The sequence below is a fragment of the Hyperoodon ampullatus genome, assembly GCF_949752795.1.
Source record: "Hyperoodon ampullatus genome assembly, chromosome: 1".
In the NCBI taxonomy this organism is placed as follows: domain Eukaryota; kingdom Metazoa; phylum Chordata; class Mammalia; order Artiodactyla; family Ziphiidae; genus Hyperoodon; species Hyperoodon ampullatus.
Window position 1 is genome coordinate 116,701,789 of NC_136914.1, and position 20,791 is coordinate 116,722,579.

A 20,791-nucleotide genomic window follows, 5' to 3' on the forward strand; every position below is an offset into this window, starting at 1 on the left:
TTCAGTGTAACCTATGACATTACACAATCACCAAAAGCCAGCAACAGAACCTCTGAGCAGAGACCACAGAAGGAGCTGGTCAGTAAAAACTCTTCAAATACAAACTATACTCTAACACTGACAGAACATAAGCAGAGATATTTGGGGGGAAATGTTTCAAAAGCTATTGCTTTGGGCAAGAACCATTATCAAGAGATTTTGAAAATATTCATAGCTTTTGAGTATTTCTGTTTCTAGGTCTAGCCCTAAATAAATAAATTTAAACTGTGCACAAAACTTATGTCCAAGTATATCAGTACAATGGATGAATTTTGTAACTGATTTTTTTGTTACAAAGGAAAAATGGCTTCATAATAGGCAAAATAGTCCAGAGATTTTTTTTTTAAGTTAAAGAAAATGCTTTCCCCTTGCACTCATACTCCCATACACCTTCCATTTTGATCTTTCTTTTTATTAGTTTTATTTTATTTTTTTATATTTTATTGAAGTATAGTTGATTTACAATGTTGTTAATTTCTGCTGTATAGCAAAATGATTCAGTTATACATATATATATACACACACACACACACATTCTTTTTCATGTTCTTTTCCATTATGGTTTATCACAGGATATTGAATATAGTTCCCTATGCTATACAGTAGGACCTTGTTGTTTATCCATTTTCTATATAATAGTTTGCATCCGCTAATCCCAAACTCCCAACCCTTCCCTCTCCCACCCCCCTTCCCCATTTTCATCTTTCTAAAGCAGCCAAAGTTAAAAGATTAGCGTAGATTCTTCCACATCTAATATATAATCATATATAAACACACACACACGGATCTTTTTCTTAAGTAAAAAAATAATAAGATTTTAAAATTGCATTACAATTTGTTTTTTTCTTCACTCAACAATATTATGATGGGTATCTTTCCAGATCAATATATTCTGATAGCTAATACCACTTAGCTATCAAGTCTATTCGTTAAACATTTGAGTCTACCAATTTTTTTGCCATGACAAAGAATGATAATGTGCACAGTTTTATTTTATTTCTGTAAGAAAACTCCTCTCATTAAAAATACATTTATATAGAAGACTGCTAGATCAGTGGCTGCATGTATGCAAGAAAGAAATTATTGAAATATGTTCATACTTGTCTCTTTTGCACTTACATTTCCATTGGAATAATCTAGCCCATTTTGCTAGAGGCATCCATTTACCTCCTGGAGAATTAGGATTGTCAAAGAGTGAAAAGAGAAAGATCATGTAGGTATTCATCTTTCTATAGCAAAATAGGATTTTTGGAGACCATGGGAATATGATTGCTACAGAAATAATGAAAAGAGAAAGATGAACTCAGCATTCAGATTTCTCCAGCAATAGCAGGAACTAGGGAGACCACAGTTAGACAATAGAGTCAGGCACCTACCCGGGAGGCCCTACATGAGGCCCTGGTGTACCTCCAGGCCCCTGGGCAGCCCTGACAGCCTGGGGGTAAATGAATGACTAGCCAGTCCAGGGTTCCAGGCCTGGAAGTCAGACCTGGTTACTGAAACCCACCCTGGCTAGTGGTATGGAGCAGAGGTAATCTCATGTTCACTGGATCTTCTTATGTGCTCAGCCAAGTGACATGGACAAGTGGTTCATCTCTCCTGCCTTTAGTTTTTCCATCTGTAAAATGGGGATCCTGATTCTCAGAGAGATCAGTTACAGAGAATATTCAGCTCAACTGGCAGACTTACAAGAAACAGAGAATGGTAGCAATTATTATCTTTAAAAGGCCAAGAAATTAGGGAAGAAAGGGTCCCGCTTCCCAGTGCCGTCAACAAGCTTTAGGAGGGCACGCACTGTCAGTACGTTCCCAGCTCCCAGCCAAGGTCAAGTCAGCCCTTAAATATTCCTGGGTGAATAAATGTCCACTTCCCTTCTTTCACAAACCTCCCCTCTCTTCCACCACCTTACTTTAGTAAATTTTACTACAATAAAAATATTGTTTAGTGTTTGGCTTTTTACTATAAATATCTTATTTGTTACTTGATTTTGGAGTTTTAAGAAAATATTATTTGACTTTTCACTGCTTCATTGGAAGCAATCAGAGTACCTTTCATTTTTCCTCTTTCTCCTCTAGTTTTTGTTAGATGTATTTTTCCTTTTTAAATGCCATATACTGAAATTTTTTCTAACATCTTTCATTGTGATATGGCTGTTCAGCTTTTTCTACTTCTTTGGGATTTTATTTTGGTAGATTATATTTTGCTGGGATGTCGTGCATTTCTTTTCACTTTTCCGATTTCCTACCATTAAGCTGTATGTCATTTTACACTATCTTTTTTATTTGAAAAGGGCTTCCACCATCAGATAACTGATGCGTCTTTGGTGGGTTGATTTTTTTTTTCTTTCTGGACTAAGGTGTTATCAGTGGACAAACTAGCAAATTCCCACCACCCTGGTTAAAGTCTTGAGGAAGAAGCCCATCAGCGCCAAGTTTGTTCACAGTGCAATCAACTGTGCTTTCCAACTACAGACACAAGGAGCAACTAACTGCCCACCTGAGGTCCACCCAGGTACCCTCTCCAGAGCCCCTCTATGGGTCCCTACAACAAATTATAGATGCCAACCCTGTCTCAGGTTATCCACTGGAGTTGATCAGCTTTGTGTGTTTTCACCATAAAGGATGGGGACCTACACTGGCTGTCTTTCCAGGAGATCTCAGGAGAATTCATCAAATCAGAAGCATCTTCTACCATTCTGTGTCCTCCAAAGCAAGAAAACTGAGAGCGTGGCACTAGGGATGTAAACTGAGGCTACTGTCTTTTTAGAGTTACTTCTGGTCTTGCTCAAACTTACCTTTATCTGTAACAGGGGTGTAAAGTTTTCCATCTCTGAGACAAAAGCTAACCAGTAAGTTAATACCATTCCTATCATGATGCCCAAGTTTCACATTCTTCATTTAATTAAGGACAGAAATACACAATTATCACAAAAATGCATATAATCGATGCTTGGCATGTGTCACATGAACAAGTGATTTTCAACTATTCTTGAGACACTTCACTATTCAGGACATCTACTGTTTTCCTGAGGCATGGTTAGCAATCCATTGCACTGTGGGGTTGGTGAGTTACGAATCTTTCATGAGGTACTACGTGGGCCTAGCTGTGCTACAGCACCAGCATTCCAACTTGACTTTGATGTGCACTTATTTTTTTTTCTATTCTACTCATCATCTAGTTCAGAGGGATTCTCATGAAAGATATTAAGGATTCTCTCAGGGGTTCTGTTCTTACAAATGAGTCAAGAACGTAAGAAGAAAGGTCTGTATGTAAGAGCATCTGTGTGAACGTTCTGGTGTGCCCATCACATTGCTATACAACAACAGCACAAGGTCTGTGCTTACTGCACTGTCAACACCTACGAAAGCTAAAAGGGGCTGGATCAATGTGCTACACGTAAATAACCAAAGAACTATAAGCCAGGTGCAACACCTGGGAAGGTGTTAGTGGTTTAGGAAATAGACTTTACTGAAGAGGAAGGCATCGAAGAGAAAATGGGAATTTGGAAATACATGTAAAACATTCATCATTTCTTTTTGCATTTCTAACATCAAAGGAAATGCAGTAGGGATGTACTTAAAGGAAATCGAAAATTATACATTTCTGTCTTACCTTGGAAGATCGGAAGGTAAATGCTGTTGATTTGACATCAGCTTTTTCTTTGTCCATGAGTAGAAGGCTTTTGTCTTCCATGAGGCTCAAGTATTTTCCTGTTGTGACATGGCGTAGTCGGAAAGGCTGGCCCCATCTTATGTGGCTTCCACTCCACCTAGCAAAAACAGTTAAGACTTGATCCAATAGCAAATACAATGACAGGAGAAACAGCAATTAAAATGTATGTGTCGGACAATGAACAAAGGTGCTTTGCATACACTGTCTTCTTTAATGATCCCCCAAACCTTATGATGTTGGTGTTATTAATTTCGTATCACAAATAACAAAATGGTTATTCAGAATGATTAGGTAATATTCCATGTCACAGAGCTAACAGTAAGTAGAAGCGAATTTAACTCAAGGTCTTCCGACATTAAGTGTAATACCATCCACACCAAACACTACTCCATGCAAAGATGACCAAGAACTTGTGTTCCAGGTTAACCTCTAATCGCTAGTCACAGATATAGACATTATGAGTTTAAATGATACCTTAGCATTTACTAGTTATTTTTGGATTTGCACAGACTTGAAAACTAGTGATATTAGAGTCAATGCCTAATTATGATTAACTGGAATTCATATATATAAACTGAAGTATGTATTTATCTGAAAACAGAAATCTCTTCCTATGCTTTAAATTTTAATAATGTGGAACAATTATGTCATTAAAAACAAATGAACAAGAAAGACAAACCAAGAATATAAATTCTAATAGAGTCAAGAGGAAAAACGGGAAAGCAAAATTGAATGCAACACAGAGAAAATATAAACTAAGATTGCAGAAAAAAGATAAAAAGCAAAGTTGTGATCATTAAAGTCTGCTTTTAAAAATAATGACTTTCAGATAGGGTAGAAAAGAAAAATTAAGATACAGACCATCCTTGCTTTGCACAGTACTGTGTTAACTGAAAGCCGTCATTATCAGAGCCTTGCCCTTACTACAGTACAGAGTGGAAAAAAGGTTCTGATAGTGGTGACTTTCAGTTATCATGCTAGTGTGCAAAACGAGGACAGCCTCTTATCAATGATGTAAAATCAAATTTTAAAAATACAAATAAAAAGGATTTACCATGCATACAAAATCAAAAGAAAATAGTGATGGTAAAGTTGATAGTAGAGAAATTAGAATTCAAGGCAAAAAAGTATAAAGGGGACACTGTCGGGTATTTTATAATGAGAAAGATATACTATAAAAAGAATGTACTATGTTATGAAGCTTCACATGTCAATGGCAAACAGAAAATGAAACAAAAGAAACACAAGGATAATTTTTTAAAAGACAATTATAGTGGAAGCTTTACCACTATGTAAGGAATCAAATAAATAAAAAGTAAAGGTATGGAGGATTTCAATATGATTTTATTAATTAATAAACCAGTTTTAATACAGAAGCATTATAAACTTTTATATTCTACAAATTAAGAACACTTTAAAAAGAATTCACCAATCTTAGTGAACTACAAGTCAATTTTATGCTGTTTCCCAACCTGGATTTTTGACCTGAACTATTAGCCTGGAAAATTAACAGTAGAGTGATATTGTAATAAGTTCATGGATTTGTTTATAAAGACAATTACTTTGGAAAAGTCCTCCTACTAAATTAATAATCAAGTACCAATAAACCCTGATAATAACACGGTATTGTCTTAAAAATGAAATTAAGGTTCATTTACCGACAACAGCATGTTAAAGCATTTCTAGTCTGGTAATAGTGTATACTTTTTACCAGAATTTCTATACGGTATTCTGGATACCATGTTCAAATCTATTTAATAGGGCTCATATACATAAGCACTCCTCTCAAGCCACTGTTAGAAATGGAATGAATCTGGCCAATCATCAGCCAAACTTTGTGAAGTCTAAACACATTTTCTTTAGCTCACAGGTCCAAAAGAAAAGAGGAAAAGCCCAGGAGAATCAAGGGCAAGAAAATAATATTTCAGTAAAAACTGAAAATAGTTATAGTAAAGAAGTTATATAAAGCAGCTTCCTATGTTATTAGAAAACTGTTCCATATGTATTATCTATATTTACTTGTAATTATGTCAAAGAAATTAGGAGTATTTGGTCACCTGTCATGACATGTTAATTTTTTTAAAATTTGTAACATATAAGAAAGTGGAATTTTACTTAAAATACAAAATGCATATTTATAATTGCAGTGATCATGCCCATTACAGAAACGAACATATATCCTACTTACAGTGTTCTGACAACTTTGTACTGGGGTACAATACAGGAATGTGTTTTCTATTACATTTGACTCCCAAAATTAAAACTTACCTTATTAAAATGTTCATAATACGGAAAAACTTTTGACAACATTAATGTTATGTAAGTAAGCAATATAAAATATATAATTACTGGACTACATAAATTATAACAAATACATAGTTTGGGGCCTCATTGGAGGAAAAAAAACCATATGGTATCCCAAAGATTATAATACAAACATTGACCTTTGGAAATAAACTTCTGTCATAAACAAACATAAGCAGGATCTTTGACTACTGCTTCCTAAGTAAAAAGAAAAATTAATTATGTGGCCATTGCATATAATAAGACATGCAAATTAAATGCAATCTAATTTGTAAATTTACAGTGAGGCCAAAGTAGGTCAAAGATGCAACAAAATCTAAAAAAAAAATTTTTTTTAAATAATTACATTTGTTACATATGAACCTCCTGCTTTCCTACTGTAGATATACATCAAGGGTCATAGAGTAGAATCAAAACACCTCTCTTTAATTTTTTAAATGGTTGAAAAAGTCCCTGATCCACCTTGGCTGTCAAGCCCCCTTGCTGTCATCTAGATTCTGAGAGGCACAGCTACAAACACATGGTGATAAAGTACCCCCTTTCATCTCCATTATTTGAAGAAGGCTCAGGCTCTTTCTATATATCAGTCAACCAAATTCAAAGTTAAAACAAACTCCAAACTTCCCCCTTTCAAACTTCAAACATTAGGCAACAGCAGAGGAATGGAATTAAGACCATGGGATAGAAACACGTGCTGAATAATGGGATTTATGTAATTGCAGTTCATCAACAACATTGTTGACAATAAAAAGGAACTCTTGTTGGGCTTTCAGGAGCTCTCATCTTTTTTTTTTTTTTTTTTAAGTCTATAAATTGAGACAGATTTAGGTCCTGGTTTCCTCAAAAAAAAAAAAAATCATTTCTTTAAGCACACAATTGCGAAGGGTAGGTAGATCTATAAATGTGAAAACACATCTGGAGTCTGTTTTTTAAAGGCAAAAAAACTTCTCTAAATTTCACTTTTTTGGACTATTTCATTTCTCTAATTAAGCTGTCATTTTTATAATACACAAGGCAAATTACAAAAATACATGTATATATTTGAAATTCTTTTCCCTAAATTCTCTGAATAATTTATGAAGCACACAAAAGCTATGAGTTTTCTTCCCTTTCCTTTATAAGTCATCTCTTCTTTTTCCATCACATTAAGAGGCGCACTTCCCATAAAATTTTACTTTTAAGTTCAATGTTTATCAAAAGTTTTAATATTTCAGTGCATTTGATCATCTATGTATTTATACAGGAGAAATTTAATATCATCAATTAATTAAGAATTAATGGGGTTAATATAGAAGCACTTTTTTAAAGTCACAAACTTACAATCAGAGAAAATATAAAAAATAAATTTAATTTACATGAATTTTTTTTGTTGAAGAGGGGTATGACACAATGACCAGAAAAGTCTTTCAATCATAAAAAAAATCCAATTGGGGTACTATTCTGTCATGGGAGAGTAAAGGAAATATGATTTCAATGAGAAAGATGAATAACGTATTTTTTCACTGTTAAAGAGACCATGTTCAAGTATTTTTAAATAAACAAAGATGGTTATTAAATCACAGCAGTACTTAGAGACAATGGGATACTTTTATAAGAGTGGTGTAACCATTTTATCTTAAAATGTCACTACTTACGATACACTGTAAGTTATATTCTATGCATCTATTTAAACTGATAATGAAAAATTTCTATGTCAAGCCTAACAATGATCAAAGAAATACAAAGTTTTTCGAAATCATTGTATGTGATATGTGAGCAGAAAAAACAAAAAGACAAAAAACTGAAGACCACTGAACCATTTTAATCATCATTAGATAAGCATTAATCTCAAAATATCAGGTTGACAAAGACAGCTATTCCATAATAAGATAGTTCCCTACAGCCATCCATGAAGTCTGTTACCCTAAATCAATAATTTTTTAAAGTGTCATATAATAGGGGACATACATTGAAAACTTAATGATTTTTAGGTAAAGGACTAAAACTTCCAACCTTTTATTTTTAATTTAACTGATATTTAAATTCTATTTAAAATAGTTCAAAATGACACCTTTACCATCAGTATTGCATTTACATAAAGGAACTAAAAGTCAATCTCTGGACAGCTTTTTGAAGTCACCAGAAAAAAAGGTCATTGTTTCTATAATGAATACACAGTGACTTGTTTGCAATCTACATTTCTCACTCAGCTATCAAGCTATTTGTAAGTAAAGATAGTGACTGCCAGTTATAACTGTCACATCTCACTCAGGTTCAAGTTTCCACTGTTTTACATGTGACTTTACAAGGTTAAACCCAGACCTGAAATGTGCGACAGGGTTGCAAACAATTTGTCCTGTCTCCAAACCTTACATCACTCTGCTCTGGGAGCTCTTCCTGCCAGGAGATGCACAGACTGGGACAAGACGATATTATAAAAACAAATGAGGCTAAACGCAAAAGCAGATGGTATAAAATTGTTGCTTACTACCTGGTGAATGTAGGCTAGTGGAAGATAAATAAAGGCAGGCAGAAGGTAAAAGAGGAGAGACTCTCCACTTTCTCAGGGTTTCATTTGCTTGCTGGTTGTTAGCATGACCATCTCACATAAAAGCACAAGAGCACTCGATGTACTTTGTACCCGGAGCGTCAGGCTGTATTTAGAAGTTCTACTTACGCAACTCTTAGCGTCTCTAGTCTCCACAGGGAACGTGCGTGAACAGATACAGCACCGCCTTCGTAATGAACAGTTCTGTTAAAAGAAATAAAAAGCCCAATTTTAACGTTGCATTCTTGGACTCAATTTTTCAAGCCAATTCACAGAGAAAAGTAAATGGGAAGGCTTTGGAGAAACAGTAAAAGCTACTTTTTGGTAGGAGACAATATAACTGGAAATAAAAATAACAACAGTGACCTGAATAAACATTTGATTTAAACACATTCCTTTGTCTTTTACTCCCTCTCATCCCCTTCATCCCCTCTCCCTCACCCTGGCCATTTTTCTCTCTTTATCCCAGTGAATACTTTCATCATTAAACTTAAGTCCATAAACGTACTCCACTATGAGTTTAGGTGTAGTTTAATATATTTCAACACATGTGTATAATTATTTGCAATTCTAAATTCTTTTAGACATTTAAAACATTTTAAAGAAATGTAAAAACACATTAATTTTAATGTTTCCATGACAATCTGTTAAATGATAAGAGATAGGAAAATGTAAACATCAATAAAATGTAAATAACAACAAAAAGTCATACACACACACACAGAAATTTCTTTGGATGTACATCACACATACCAAAATTCCAAAGCTCTCGTAATAACGATTTGTTAATCTGCCAGACGTGATGCTAAGTAATGTGTATACATTATCCAAATTGGTCTCTATACCATCCCCTTGAGATTGGTTTAAGGAAACCACAACTTGTTTCCTGTTTCTTTCCCAAGTGCTCACCATCTCCCTCTCCACTGGATCTCTTCATCATCCAAACACACATGACCCTGTCCTGTCACAAACATAATAACGTGTGACCATATTTTCCTCCCCTGCTTCCCTTGCTTTTCTGCCTCATTACCACCTCCTCTTAAACCTCAGTGCACTCAATCTTGTCTGCAGACCCACTTCTCCACTGAGACAGATTTAGCTGAGGCCATCAAATGACCTTCATGTTCCCAAATCCAGTGGACCTATTTTGTTTAAACACTTTCAAAAACTCTACTGCTTTGACAGTTTTCCTAACACCATTCTCGCCTGCATTCCTCTTAACTACTCAGATATTCCTTCTCATTCTATTTTTATTGTGGAACTTTTCAAAGACACACAAAAGTACAGAGAATATTATAATAAACCCCAATACACCCAGTACATAGCTTCAACGGTGATCAATATAGGGCCAACCTTGTTTTACCTATAACCACAAGTTATCCTTCGACATACAACCTCCACATAAAACAATACAAAAGTATTTTTCTATACTTGATATACATATATATAAAATTTGTTTTTATTGGGCTTCCCTGGTGGCGCAGTGGTTGAGAGTCCGCCTGCCGATGCAGGGGACATGGGTTCGTGCCCTGGTCCGGGAAGATCCCACATGCCGCAGAGTGGCTGGGCCCGTGAGCCATGGCCGCTGAGCCTGCGCATCCGGAGCCTGTGCTCCGCAACAGGAGAGGCCACAACAGTGAGAGGCGCGCATACGGCCAAAAAAAAAAAAATTGTTTTTATGAAATACCCATTCACTGTTCAAATTTTCCCAATTGTCTCAAAAATGTCTTTTTCAGATTGAAGTAATGCCATTTGTAGCAACAAGGATGGACCTGGAGATTACCATACTATGTGAAGTCAGACAGAGAAACAAAAATCATGATATCACTTATATGCAGAATCTTAAAAAAAAGATACAAATGAACTTATTTATGCAACACAAACAGACTCAGAGACTTGGAGAAGGAACTTATGGTTACCAGGAGGGAAGGGTTGGGGGTAGGGATAGTTAGGGAGTTTGGGATTGACATATACACACTACTATATTTAAAATAGATAACCAACAAGGAGCTACTGTATAGCACAGGGAACTCTGCTCAATACTCTGTAATAACCTAAATGGGAAAAGAATTTGAAAAAGAATAGATACACGTATATGTACAACTGAATCACTTTGCTGTACACCTGAAACTAACACAACATTGTTAATCAACTATACTCCAATATAAAATAAAAAGTTTTTTAAATGTAGCAAAAGCCATAGAAAACAGGATGATCAGGAATCCTACCGAGAAGCATGAGGTAATCATTCTCAGGTTAACTTGCTTTCAAATTTTATTCTTTTTTAATAATGAATCTACTTTTATCCATCATGTCACAGGATGGGAAAAATCTGAATAAATTGTTCTCCAAGGAAAAAAATGTCTTCTTTCTGTTGCTTTTTCAAATCAAGATCCAAATGAGATGCATAAATTGGTTTGGTGTCTTTATTTTATTCTAGAACAGTTCTCCCTTCCTCTTTTTTTTTCCTTCTTGCCATTTATTTGTTTACAAAAAAACTGTATCATTTGTCCTGGAGTATTTTCTACATTCTGAATTTTGCTGATGACATCCTCACAGTCTTTTTTAACATCTGCCTCTACGTGGTAGATCTAGAAATCTAGAAACTTGCTCAGATTCAAGTTTGTGATTCTTCAGCAAGAACATTTCAGAAATTGGTGTTTGCCTTCCTATTACATCACATCAGGAGGTAATAATGACTACTTGTTTATCTTTTTACATTAAAATTGATTCAGGATCACCCTGATCCATCCATTATAACCTAAGAATTTTAGGTACATCAATGACCAGGGTCCTCAGTAGGGGCTTTTAATGGTGGTTGTGAATATAATCATGTGGATAGCTTTTAAAATCCTGAAACCTTGCCCTCACCACTGGCCAATTAAACCAAATTTGGAGTCAGGTGTTTTAAAAGCTCCCCAGCTGGTCGTAAGGGGGAGCCAAAGTTAGGAAACTATGGTCTATACCTGTCTCTAAACAGTAGCACTACTGACACTTTGGTCCAGGTAATTCTTTGCTGTGGGGGGCTGTCCTGTGCACTGTAGGATATTTCCCACATCCCTGGCCTCTACCCACTACACACCAACAGTAGCCATCCAAGCTGTGACCCAAGTTGTGGAGATATATATATATATAAATCTTAATATATAGAATATATGTTATATAAAAATACATTCATATATGTGTGTGTCTGTGTGTGTGTATATATATAATTTTATAGAAAGGATTTACTATAAGGAGTCTGCTCATGCAATCATGGAGGCTGACAAGTCCCAGGATCTGCTGGAGACCCAGGAGAGCTGATGATATAAGTTCCAGTCCAAGCCCAAATGACTGAAAACCAGGAGAGCCAATGGTATAGTCCCATTCCAAAGACTGACAGGTTCAAGACCCAAGAAGAACTGATGTTTCAGTTTCAGTTCAAAGGTAAGAAATAATTGATGTCTCAGCTCAAAGGCAGTTAGGCAGAAAGAGGTCCCTCTGATTCATGAAGAGTCAGCCTTTCTGTTCTATTCAGGCCTTTAACGGATTATGAGGCCCACCCACACGAGGGAGAGCAATCTGCTTTACTCAGTCTATAGATTTAAGTGGTAAACTCATCTAAAAACACTCTCACAGAAACACCCAGAATAATTTGATCAAATAGTCTGATCAAATATCTGGCTACTGTGTGGCCCAGTCAAGTTGACACATAAAATTAAACATCATAATAACTGAAAGTCCAACTTATCTAACTATATTTCTAAATCTGGAATTAATATCTACATTGTAAGTGATACCTTTTTTTTTCTCCCCAAGATAACTACAGATAAATTCAGAGTGTTTCAGAACACTTGGATCATCCCAAAAGCATTAGTTTGATCAGTGAAGCATGAGCAAAATAATTGTCTTATACATGAATTACAAAAATAACAATTAGGTCATTTTCAATTTACTTTTGTTTCTTCAACATAAAAAAGGCTTAAATTTAGTACATTATTTTAACACTGGACAGCTCATAGTCAATTATTACTGCAGTACCACAGACACCACCTTTTTTTTTTCCTCCAAGTGAACTATTTTTTTTTTTTTAACATTTACCATATGACCTTAAAGCAATGGGGATAAGGGATGTTGTCATTAGTGTTCTACTTTTTGAACACATACTGGTTTCTTTTTTGTCCAGAGAGAGGCTACAGTGTGTAACAAACACTGAACAACAAAAGAGGGAACAAAAATAATACAAGGAAATTTAATCAGTCACATCCAATTTTGATGGTGAATCAATTACACAAGTTGAAAATAAAGAGTAGTAGTTTACTGGCTTCTAAAGATTGCCGTGCCAATTCAAGTGCTTATGACATGTTTATGTAGAATTCAGTAGGGACAAAAAAAGTCATATCACTGTATTTTAGTTACTGCAATGAAGGGCAGTAAAATAATATCAGAATTATTCATTTTTCCAAACTTGATGTTCAATAAATGAATGACGGACCACAGAACTAAATTCTCTTTTGAAAAATGTGTTTTTAAATCCTAACAAAATAGATTTTAAAAGTCATAATTGGTATCCATAGGAACTATCACTACTTTTTACCTCAAAAGAAATGTGCTGCTTTAATACATGTAGCAAAAATGATTACTTTTCTCCTTTTGTACACATAAGTTTATTAATTTAAACATTCATAAAATCCATCACATGCACAGGCTAAAAAATAAAAACCATGTTATCATATCAATAAATGCAAAAAGCATTTGACAGAATCCCACATCCATTCAGTGAAAACTCTTAGAAAACTAGGAATAGGAGGGAACGTCCTCAACTTCATGAAGATCATCTACAATCAACATCATTCTTAATAGTGAGAAACTAAATAATTTCCCCCTAAGATACAGAACAAGGCAAGAATTTCCCCTCTCACCAATCCTTTTCAACACTGTACTAGAAGTATTAGCTAATGCAATAAAACAAGGAAAAGAAGGTATGTGAATTGAGGAGAGAGGAAAAAAAAAAAACTGTTTTCTTTTGCAGATGACATGACGGTCTATGTAGAAAATCCCAAAGAATCAACATCAAAAATAAAACTCCTGAAACTAAGAAGCAATTACAGGAAGGTTACAGGATACAAGATTAATGGAACAATTAATGGACAAACTCAACTTTCTTATATACCAGTGATGAACAACAGAAATTTGGAATTAAAACACAATACTATTTATATTATCACCAAAAGGAAAAGAAAGGTATATTTCTTACAAAATATGTACAAGATCTATATGAGAAAAACTACAAAAGTCTGATGCAAGAAATCAAAGAGTAAATAATTGGAGAAACATTCCACATATACAAACAGGAAGACTCAATACTGTCAAGATATCAGCTCTTCTCAATCTGATCCATAGATTCAACTCAAACCCAATCAATAACCCTAGGAAACTAATCAGTTATCTTCAAAGCAAATCTAAAGTTTATACAGAAAGGCCAAAGACCCAGAATACCGAACACAATATTAAAGGAGAACAAAATTGGAAGAATGACACTACCAAACTTCAAGACTTACTATAAAGCTACAGTAATCAAGATGGTGTGGTCCTGGTGAAAGAGCAGACAAATAGATAAATGGAACAAAGCAGAGAGCCTTAAAATAGGCTCATACAAATATAGTCAATTGACCTTTGACAAAGGCACAAAGGTGCTCCATTCCTTTCAATGAAAAAAAGGATATAGTCTTAAATAGGTAAAGTACAGGAGATTTTTAAGGACTGAAACTATTCTGTGTGCATTACAAGGGTGGATATATGTCATTATACATTTGTCAAAACCCAGAAAATATACAAAACTAAAAGTGAATCCTAATGTAAATAATGGACTTTAATTAATACTAATGTGTCCATATTGACTTATCAGTTGTGAAGGAAGTACCACACTAAAGCAACATTTTAATAATAGGAAAACTGCAGAGGAAGGTCTGGAAGGGATATGTGGGAAGTATCTGTACTTTCTGCTCAATTCCTTTGTAAATCTGAAACTCCTCTAAAAAATAATGCTTATTAAAGCCACAGTAATCAAAATAGCATGTTATTAGCACAAAAACAGATATATAGATCAATGGAAGAGATTAGGGAGCCCAGAAATAAACCAATGCATCTATGGTCAATTAATCTATGACAAAGGATGCAGGAATATACAATGGAGAAAAGACAATCTCTTCAACAAGTGGTACTGGGAAAGCTGGACAGCTACATGTAAATCAAAGAAATTAGAACACTCCCTCACACCATATACAAAAATAAGCTCCAGGGCTTCCCTGGTGGCGCAGTGGTTGAGAGTCTGCCTGCCGATGCAGGGGACACGGGTTCGTGACCCGGTCCGGGAGGGTCCCGCATGCCGCGGAGCGGCTGGGCCCGTGGGCCATGGCCGCTGAGCCTGCGCGTCCGGAGCCTGTGCTCCGCGACGGGGGAGGCCACAGCAGTGAGAGGCTTGCGTACTGCCAAAAAAAAAAAAAGCTCCAAATGGTTTAAAGATCTAAATATATGACATGACACCAAAAAACTCCTAGAAGAGAACATAGGAAAAACATTCTCTGACATAAATCGTACCAATGTCTTCTTACAGCATTTTCCCAAGGCAAAAGAAATAAAAACAAAAATAAACAAATGGGACCTAATCAAACTTAAAAGCTTTTGCACAGCAAAGGAAACCATCAACAAAACAAAAAGACAACATACGGAATGGGAGAAAATATTTGCAAACCGTGTGACCAACAAGGGGTTAATATCCAAAATACGCGAAGGGCTCATACAACTCAATATGGAAAAAACAAACGATCCAATCAAAAAATGGGCAGAAGACCTAAAGAGACATTTTTCCAAAGAAGAGTTATAGATGGTCAAAAGGCACATAAAAATATGCTCAACATCGGTAATTATTAGAAAAATGCAAATCAAAACCACAATGAGATATCAACTCACACGTGTCAGAATGGCTATCATCAAAAAGTCTACAAATAATAAATGCTGGAGAGGGTGTGGAGAAAAGGGAACCCTTGTACACTGTTGGTGGGAATCTAAATTGATGCAGCCACCATGGAAAACAGTATAAAGTTTCCTCAAAAAACTAAAAATAAAGCTAACATATGATGTAGCAATCCAACTCCTGCGTATATATCCTGAGAAAATAAAAACTCTTAATTTGAAAAGATATATGCACCTCAATGTTCACAGCAACACTATTTACAAGAGCCAAAACAATGGAAACAACCAAGTGCCCATCAACAGAGCACTGGCTTAAGAAGGTGTGGTATATGTATACAATGGAATACTACTCAGCCATAAAAAGAATGAAATATTGCCATTTGCAACATGGATGGGCCAAAGAACATTATGCTTAGTGAAATAAGTCAGACAGAGAAAGACAAATACTATATGTTATCACTTTTATGGGGAATCTAAAATATAATGCAAATGAATCTATATACAAAACAGAAACAGACTCACAGACACAGAAAACAAACTTATGGTTACCAAAAGGGAAAGGTGGGGAGGGACAAATTAGGGATATGGTATTTAACAGATACAAACTATTATACATAAAATAGATAAGCAACAAGGATTTACTGTATATTACAGGGAATTATATTCAATATCTTGTAATAACCTATACTGGAACATAATAAAAAAAATAACTGAATCACTATGTTGTACACCTGAAACTAACACAATATTATAAATCAACTATGCTTCAATTTCAAGTCTTAATTTTTAAAATCACTTAATGTTTTTTTAAAATATTTATATATTAGGAGAAAATATACTAGGACTATACTAGGAAGAAAATGAAGAAGATGATTATAAAATTTAGCCACTTTTATGCTTTTCTTTTGTTTTGAAAAATATCACATTTTACTAGATTTAAAAATTTTAGGTTGGCAGTTATTTTCTTTAATCACTTTTAAGCTTACATCCAATGTCTCCAAATGTCTCTTACTTGAAGTGAGCTGTAAATCTTACTGTTGTCCCCTTAAAGATATCACATCTTTTTTTCTATGTTTTTAAGTGTTTAATTTTGTGTTTACTTTTCAGTACTTTTAGTCTGATGTAAGTGTGGTTTCTTTTCATTTGTCTTACTTAGGGTTCATAGTTCTTGAATCTGTGGCTTAATATACTTAGTCAGTTGTGGAGAATTCTTAAGCAACTGTATTAAACATTGCCTGTGACTTGTGTACTTGCCAGCACTCTTTTTCCTGTTCTCTGTCTCCCTCCTGCTTTCCTTCTCCTGCTGCCTCCCTCCCTTCTCTATCCTTTTATTTTGGAACTCCAATACATGTATGATAGACCATTCATCATTTACCATGTACTTTGTATGCTCTTTTTCATATTTCCCAATCTTTTGACTATCAGTGTTTCAGTATGAGGTCAGAATATTTCTTCTGACATTATTTCCAGTTCAATAATTCTCTTTTCAGCTATGTCTAAGCTGATATTAAATCTATCTGTTCTAATATCAGTTATTTTAATTTTCAGTTTTAGAATGTCTGTATGACCCCTTCTTATAGTTACCAGTTCTCCACCAAATTTATTCACCTGGTCTTTTCATTCTTAGATAATAATCATAAATATTTTAAATTCTACTTGTGATAACACTATTATCTATGTATCCAGGACCTGTATGCCTTTTTCTATAGTGTGTGTTTGCCTTTGCTTTTCAGGTGGGTCCTATCTTATATGCCTGTGCTGTATAACAAAGAATTTGGCTGACCAATGCCCCTGGTTCCTAGAAGGGAGATTCTAAACCCTTGGAATTTCCCAAGTGATATAAGAGACTATGTTTTTCATGAGCCTCTTAGATCACACCTTCATTTATGGTAATGGGGGCACTCGTGGTGGGCCACTAGATAGCTTCAGTAAGAGGGTTGGCCATGCTGGAAAGACAAATCAGATGACCAGAGGGTTGGAAGTTTGATCCAGCCTGACCTCTGAGGAGTGAAAGTGTGGAAGAGATTAATTAAATAATTGAGTACATGATTGAACTCAAACATTCCTACATAACAAAACCCCAAGAAAAACACTCTAAGACAAAAGCCTGGCTGAGCTTCCTGGATGATGGACACGATGATGTGCCAGGAGGGTAAGATATCTTGATCCACAGGTACAGGGAAAAGAAACTCTACATTTGAAACCCTCCCAGACCTCGCCCTATACATAGCTACATCTGGTCGGATTTGTAATCCTTTATAATAAAATTGTAATCGTAAGTATAGCACTTTCCTGAGTTCTTAAATCTAAAGGGGTTATGGGAACCCCCAAATTTGTAGCCAGTTGTACAGTAATACAGATGGTCTGAGGACCACCCCTCTCCTTGGGGCTGTTGTCTGAGATAAGGGTAGTTTTGTAGGGAACAAAGCCTGTAATTTGTATGATCTATTAATTCTGGGGAGTTGGTGCCAGAACTGTACTGCAGTACATCAGTCAGGGTTGAAACAGAATAGCGTGTTTAATTTTGATTATTAGATTCAGTATATGTAAAACACAGAAATCACTTGAGTTCTTTGTGTTAGTCCCCCACCCCCCAAAGATGTACTTTTGCTTCTTGCAGGTAAAGTAATCTAGGGGCACCAGCAATCCCACATCATCTTAATCCAAATGGTAATTAATATTATTTGAGGCTGAGTTTCAATACTTGCAAGGGATGCTCTTTTTCCAGTTCATCACTGCTTCAAGGGTATAGTTCTTTGAATTCCCTCCTAAAGTGCCTCTTGTTTGGTGGGTCCTGTACTACCACTTTTGATCCACTTGCACTCTGATGCTTCCAACAGCTCTGCCCCACTTCTAAGCCACTCAGCCACTGCAATCCCCTGGAGAGAAGAGGCTTCCTCAGATGCCGAACTCACTCCTCCGTCTCCTATTCTGGGAACCTGGCTCCACACATTTTCACTACTTTTTTAGCTCTCAATTATCTTTGAACAGATTTTTGGTTTTTCTCAGAGGGAAACATGGCTTGGAATAACCTCATCTACTATTGTTATCACCATCACTTTAAAAAATTCTCTTTAAAATACAATTATTTTCAACTTTGAGTCCATCAAGCTAGTGCGGAATTCAACACTTATTTTTTTGTTTGTTTTTGTTTTGTTTTGTTTTTGCGGTACGCGGGCCTCTCACTGTTGTGGCCTCTCCCGTTGCGGAGCACAGGCTCCGGACGCGCAGGCTCAGCGGCCATGGCTCACAGGCCTAGCCGCTCCGTGGCATGTGGGATCTTCCCGGACCGGGGCACGAACCCGTGTCCCCTGCATCGGCAGGCGGACTCTCAACCACTGTACCACCAGGGAAGCCCCCAAGCACTTATTATCGTTGCTGGAGTTGTACAGTAATCTCAGACCTTGGGGAGTAAGCCCAGTTCACTTGTTAGATCTTCTAAGTGCAGGGTCTCTACTTACATGCTCCTGTCCAGTCTGAGGGCTGACGCTTTCCACTCACTTGAGAGGCTCAGGACATTTTGCTCAAGTGAAAAACCCCACAGCCACTGCCCTCTGAGTCTTGCCATCTCCTGATAAGCCAGGATGAAATGGGGAGTAGCAAGTTGTCAGGGAGCAGAGTACTGGTCAGCCTGAAAGGGGAACTCAGAACACGCTGCTCCCTCCCCCGTCTCTATGAATGCTTTAAAAAAATTTTTTTAAGATAACCATAGATTCACATGCTGTTGTGAGAATACAGAAAAATCTCTTGAACATCTGTCTGGTTTCCCTTAATAGTAATATTTTCAACTATAATATAATAGTTACATATATACATAACCTTAATAGTTACATATGTGTAACTATTATATATGTAATATATATGTAACTAATAGTTACATATGTAATGTACTATTATATATGTAACTATATTTTAAAACTATAGTATAATAGTTACACATATATGTAACTACACATATATTCAAGTTACATACATATGTAATTGAATATATATATATATATTACGGTTTTATAAGGAAGATATTGACTTTGATACAATCCCCTGACCTTATTAAATTTCTCCAGTTTTGCTTATATTCATTTGAGTGTGTGTCTGTGTGTGTGTATTAAATTCTATACCATTTTATTAACTGTGTAACTTCCTGGAACCCCATCATTGTAAAGGTCCTACACCACAAGGATGCCTCACATTGCCCTCTTCTAACTAAACCTACCTCCCTCCCGCTCCCCTCTCTTGCTTCCCTAACCCTGGATAACCACTAATCTGTCCTCCAGTTCTAAGATTCATTTCAAAAATGTTATAAACATGGACTCACACAGTATGGGATCTTCTGGGATTGACAATTTTCACTCAGCCTAACCGCTGGGAGATCCATCCCAATTGTTATGTATCAATAGGCCATTCCTTTTTATTGCCGAGCAGCATCCCATGCTATGGTTGTACTGCAGACTGGATAACCATTCCCTTGGTGAAGGACATCTGGGCTGATTCCAGTTTTCGGCTATTACAAATAAAGCTGCTTTACACTAAGTATTTGTGAAGAAGTATTTTTGTGAACACAGTTTTTGTTTCTTTGAGATAAACACCGAAAAATGCAATTGCTAGGTCGTATGGCAGTGCATGTTTAGTTTTTTAAGCAACTGTCAAAATGTTTCCCAGAGTGGCTATACCATTTACAAGCAATTTATGAGCGATCCAGTTTCTCTGCATCCTCGCCAACATTTGGTTATCAGTATTTTGTTTTGTTTTAGCCATTCTGATAAGTGTGTAGTGATAGCACCTGGTGGCCTTGTATTTCCATAATCGCTAATGACGTTGAACATCTTTCCCTGTGCTTACTTGCAAACTGTATGTCCTTTAAGTGAAACCACCGTCCATGTTTTGCACCCATTTTCTAATTAGGTTGTCTGTTACTGTTGAGCTTTGAGAGTTCTTTCTGTATTTTCAGATTATTTGTCCTTTGTTGGACATATGATTTGCAAATATCTTTGGCCAGTCTATAACTTATCTTTTCATCCTCTTCACAGGGACTTTTACAGAATAAAATTTTCTCATTTTCAGGAGATCAATTTATTGATGTTTTCCTTTCATGGACATGTTTTTGATGTCAAGTTATAAACTATGATCTCAAAGATCTTTTCCTAAATGTTTTATAGTTTTATGTTTTACATTTAAGCCCATGATCCATTTGAATTAGATTTCATATGAAGTGTGAGGTTTGGGCTGTGGTTCATATATTTTTGCCTTATGGTCATCCATTTGCTCCATGTGAGTGTCTTCTGAGTCTGTGGCAAA

General features: G+C 35.8%; 1 protein-coding gene across 2 annotated transcripts in view; it reads right to left on the minus strand.

The window, feature by feature from the left end:
• The window catches only part of RYR2 (ryanodine receptor 2), a gene marked incomplete at both ends in the record, with an annotated part of 724,637 nt that overhangs the window by 381,137 nt on the left and 322,709 nt on the right, over nt 1-20,791 (minus strand). For both annotated transcript variants that reach the window (XM_079725493.1, XM_079725494.1), the window contains 2 exons: nt 3,652-3,808; nt 8,672-8,746. In XM_079725493.1, coding sequence (XP_079581619.1) covers nt 3,652-3,808; nt 8,672-8,746 — 232 coding nt within the window. The remainder of the gene's footprint in view (nt 1-3,651; nt 3,809-8,671; nt 8,747-20,791) is intronic.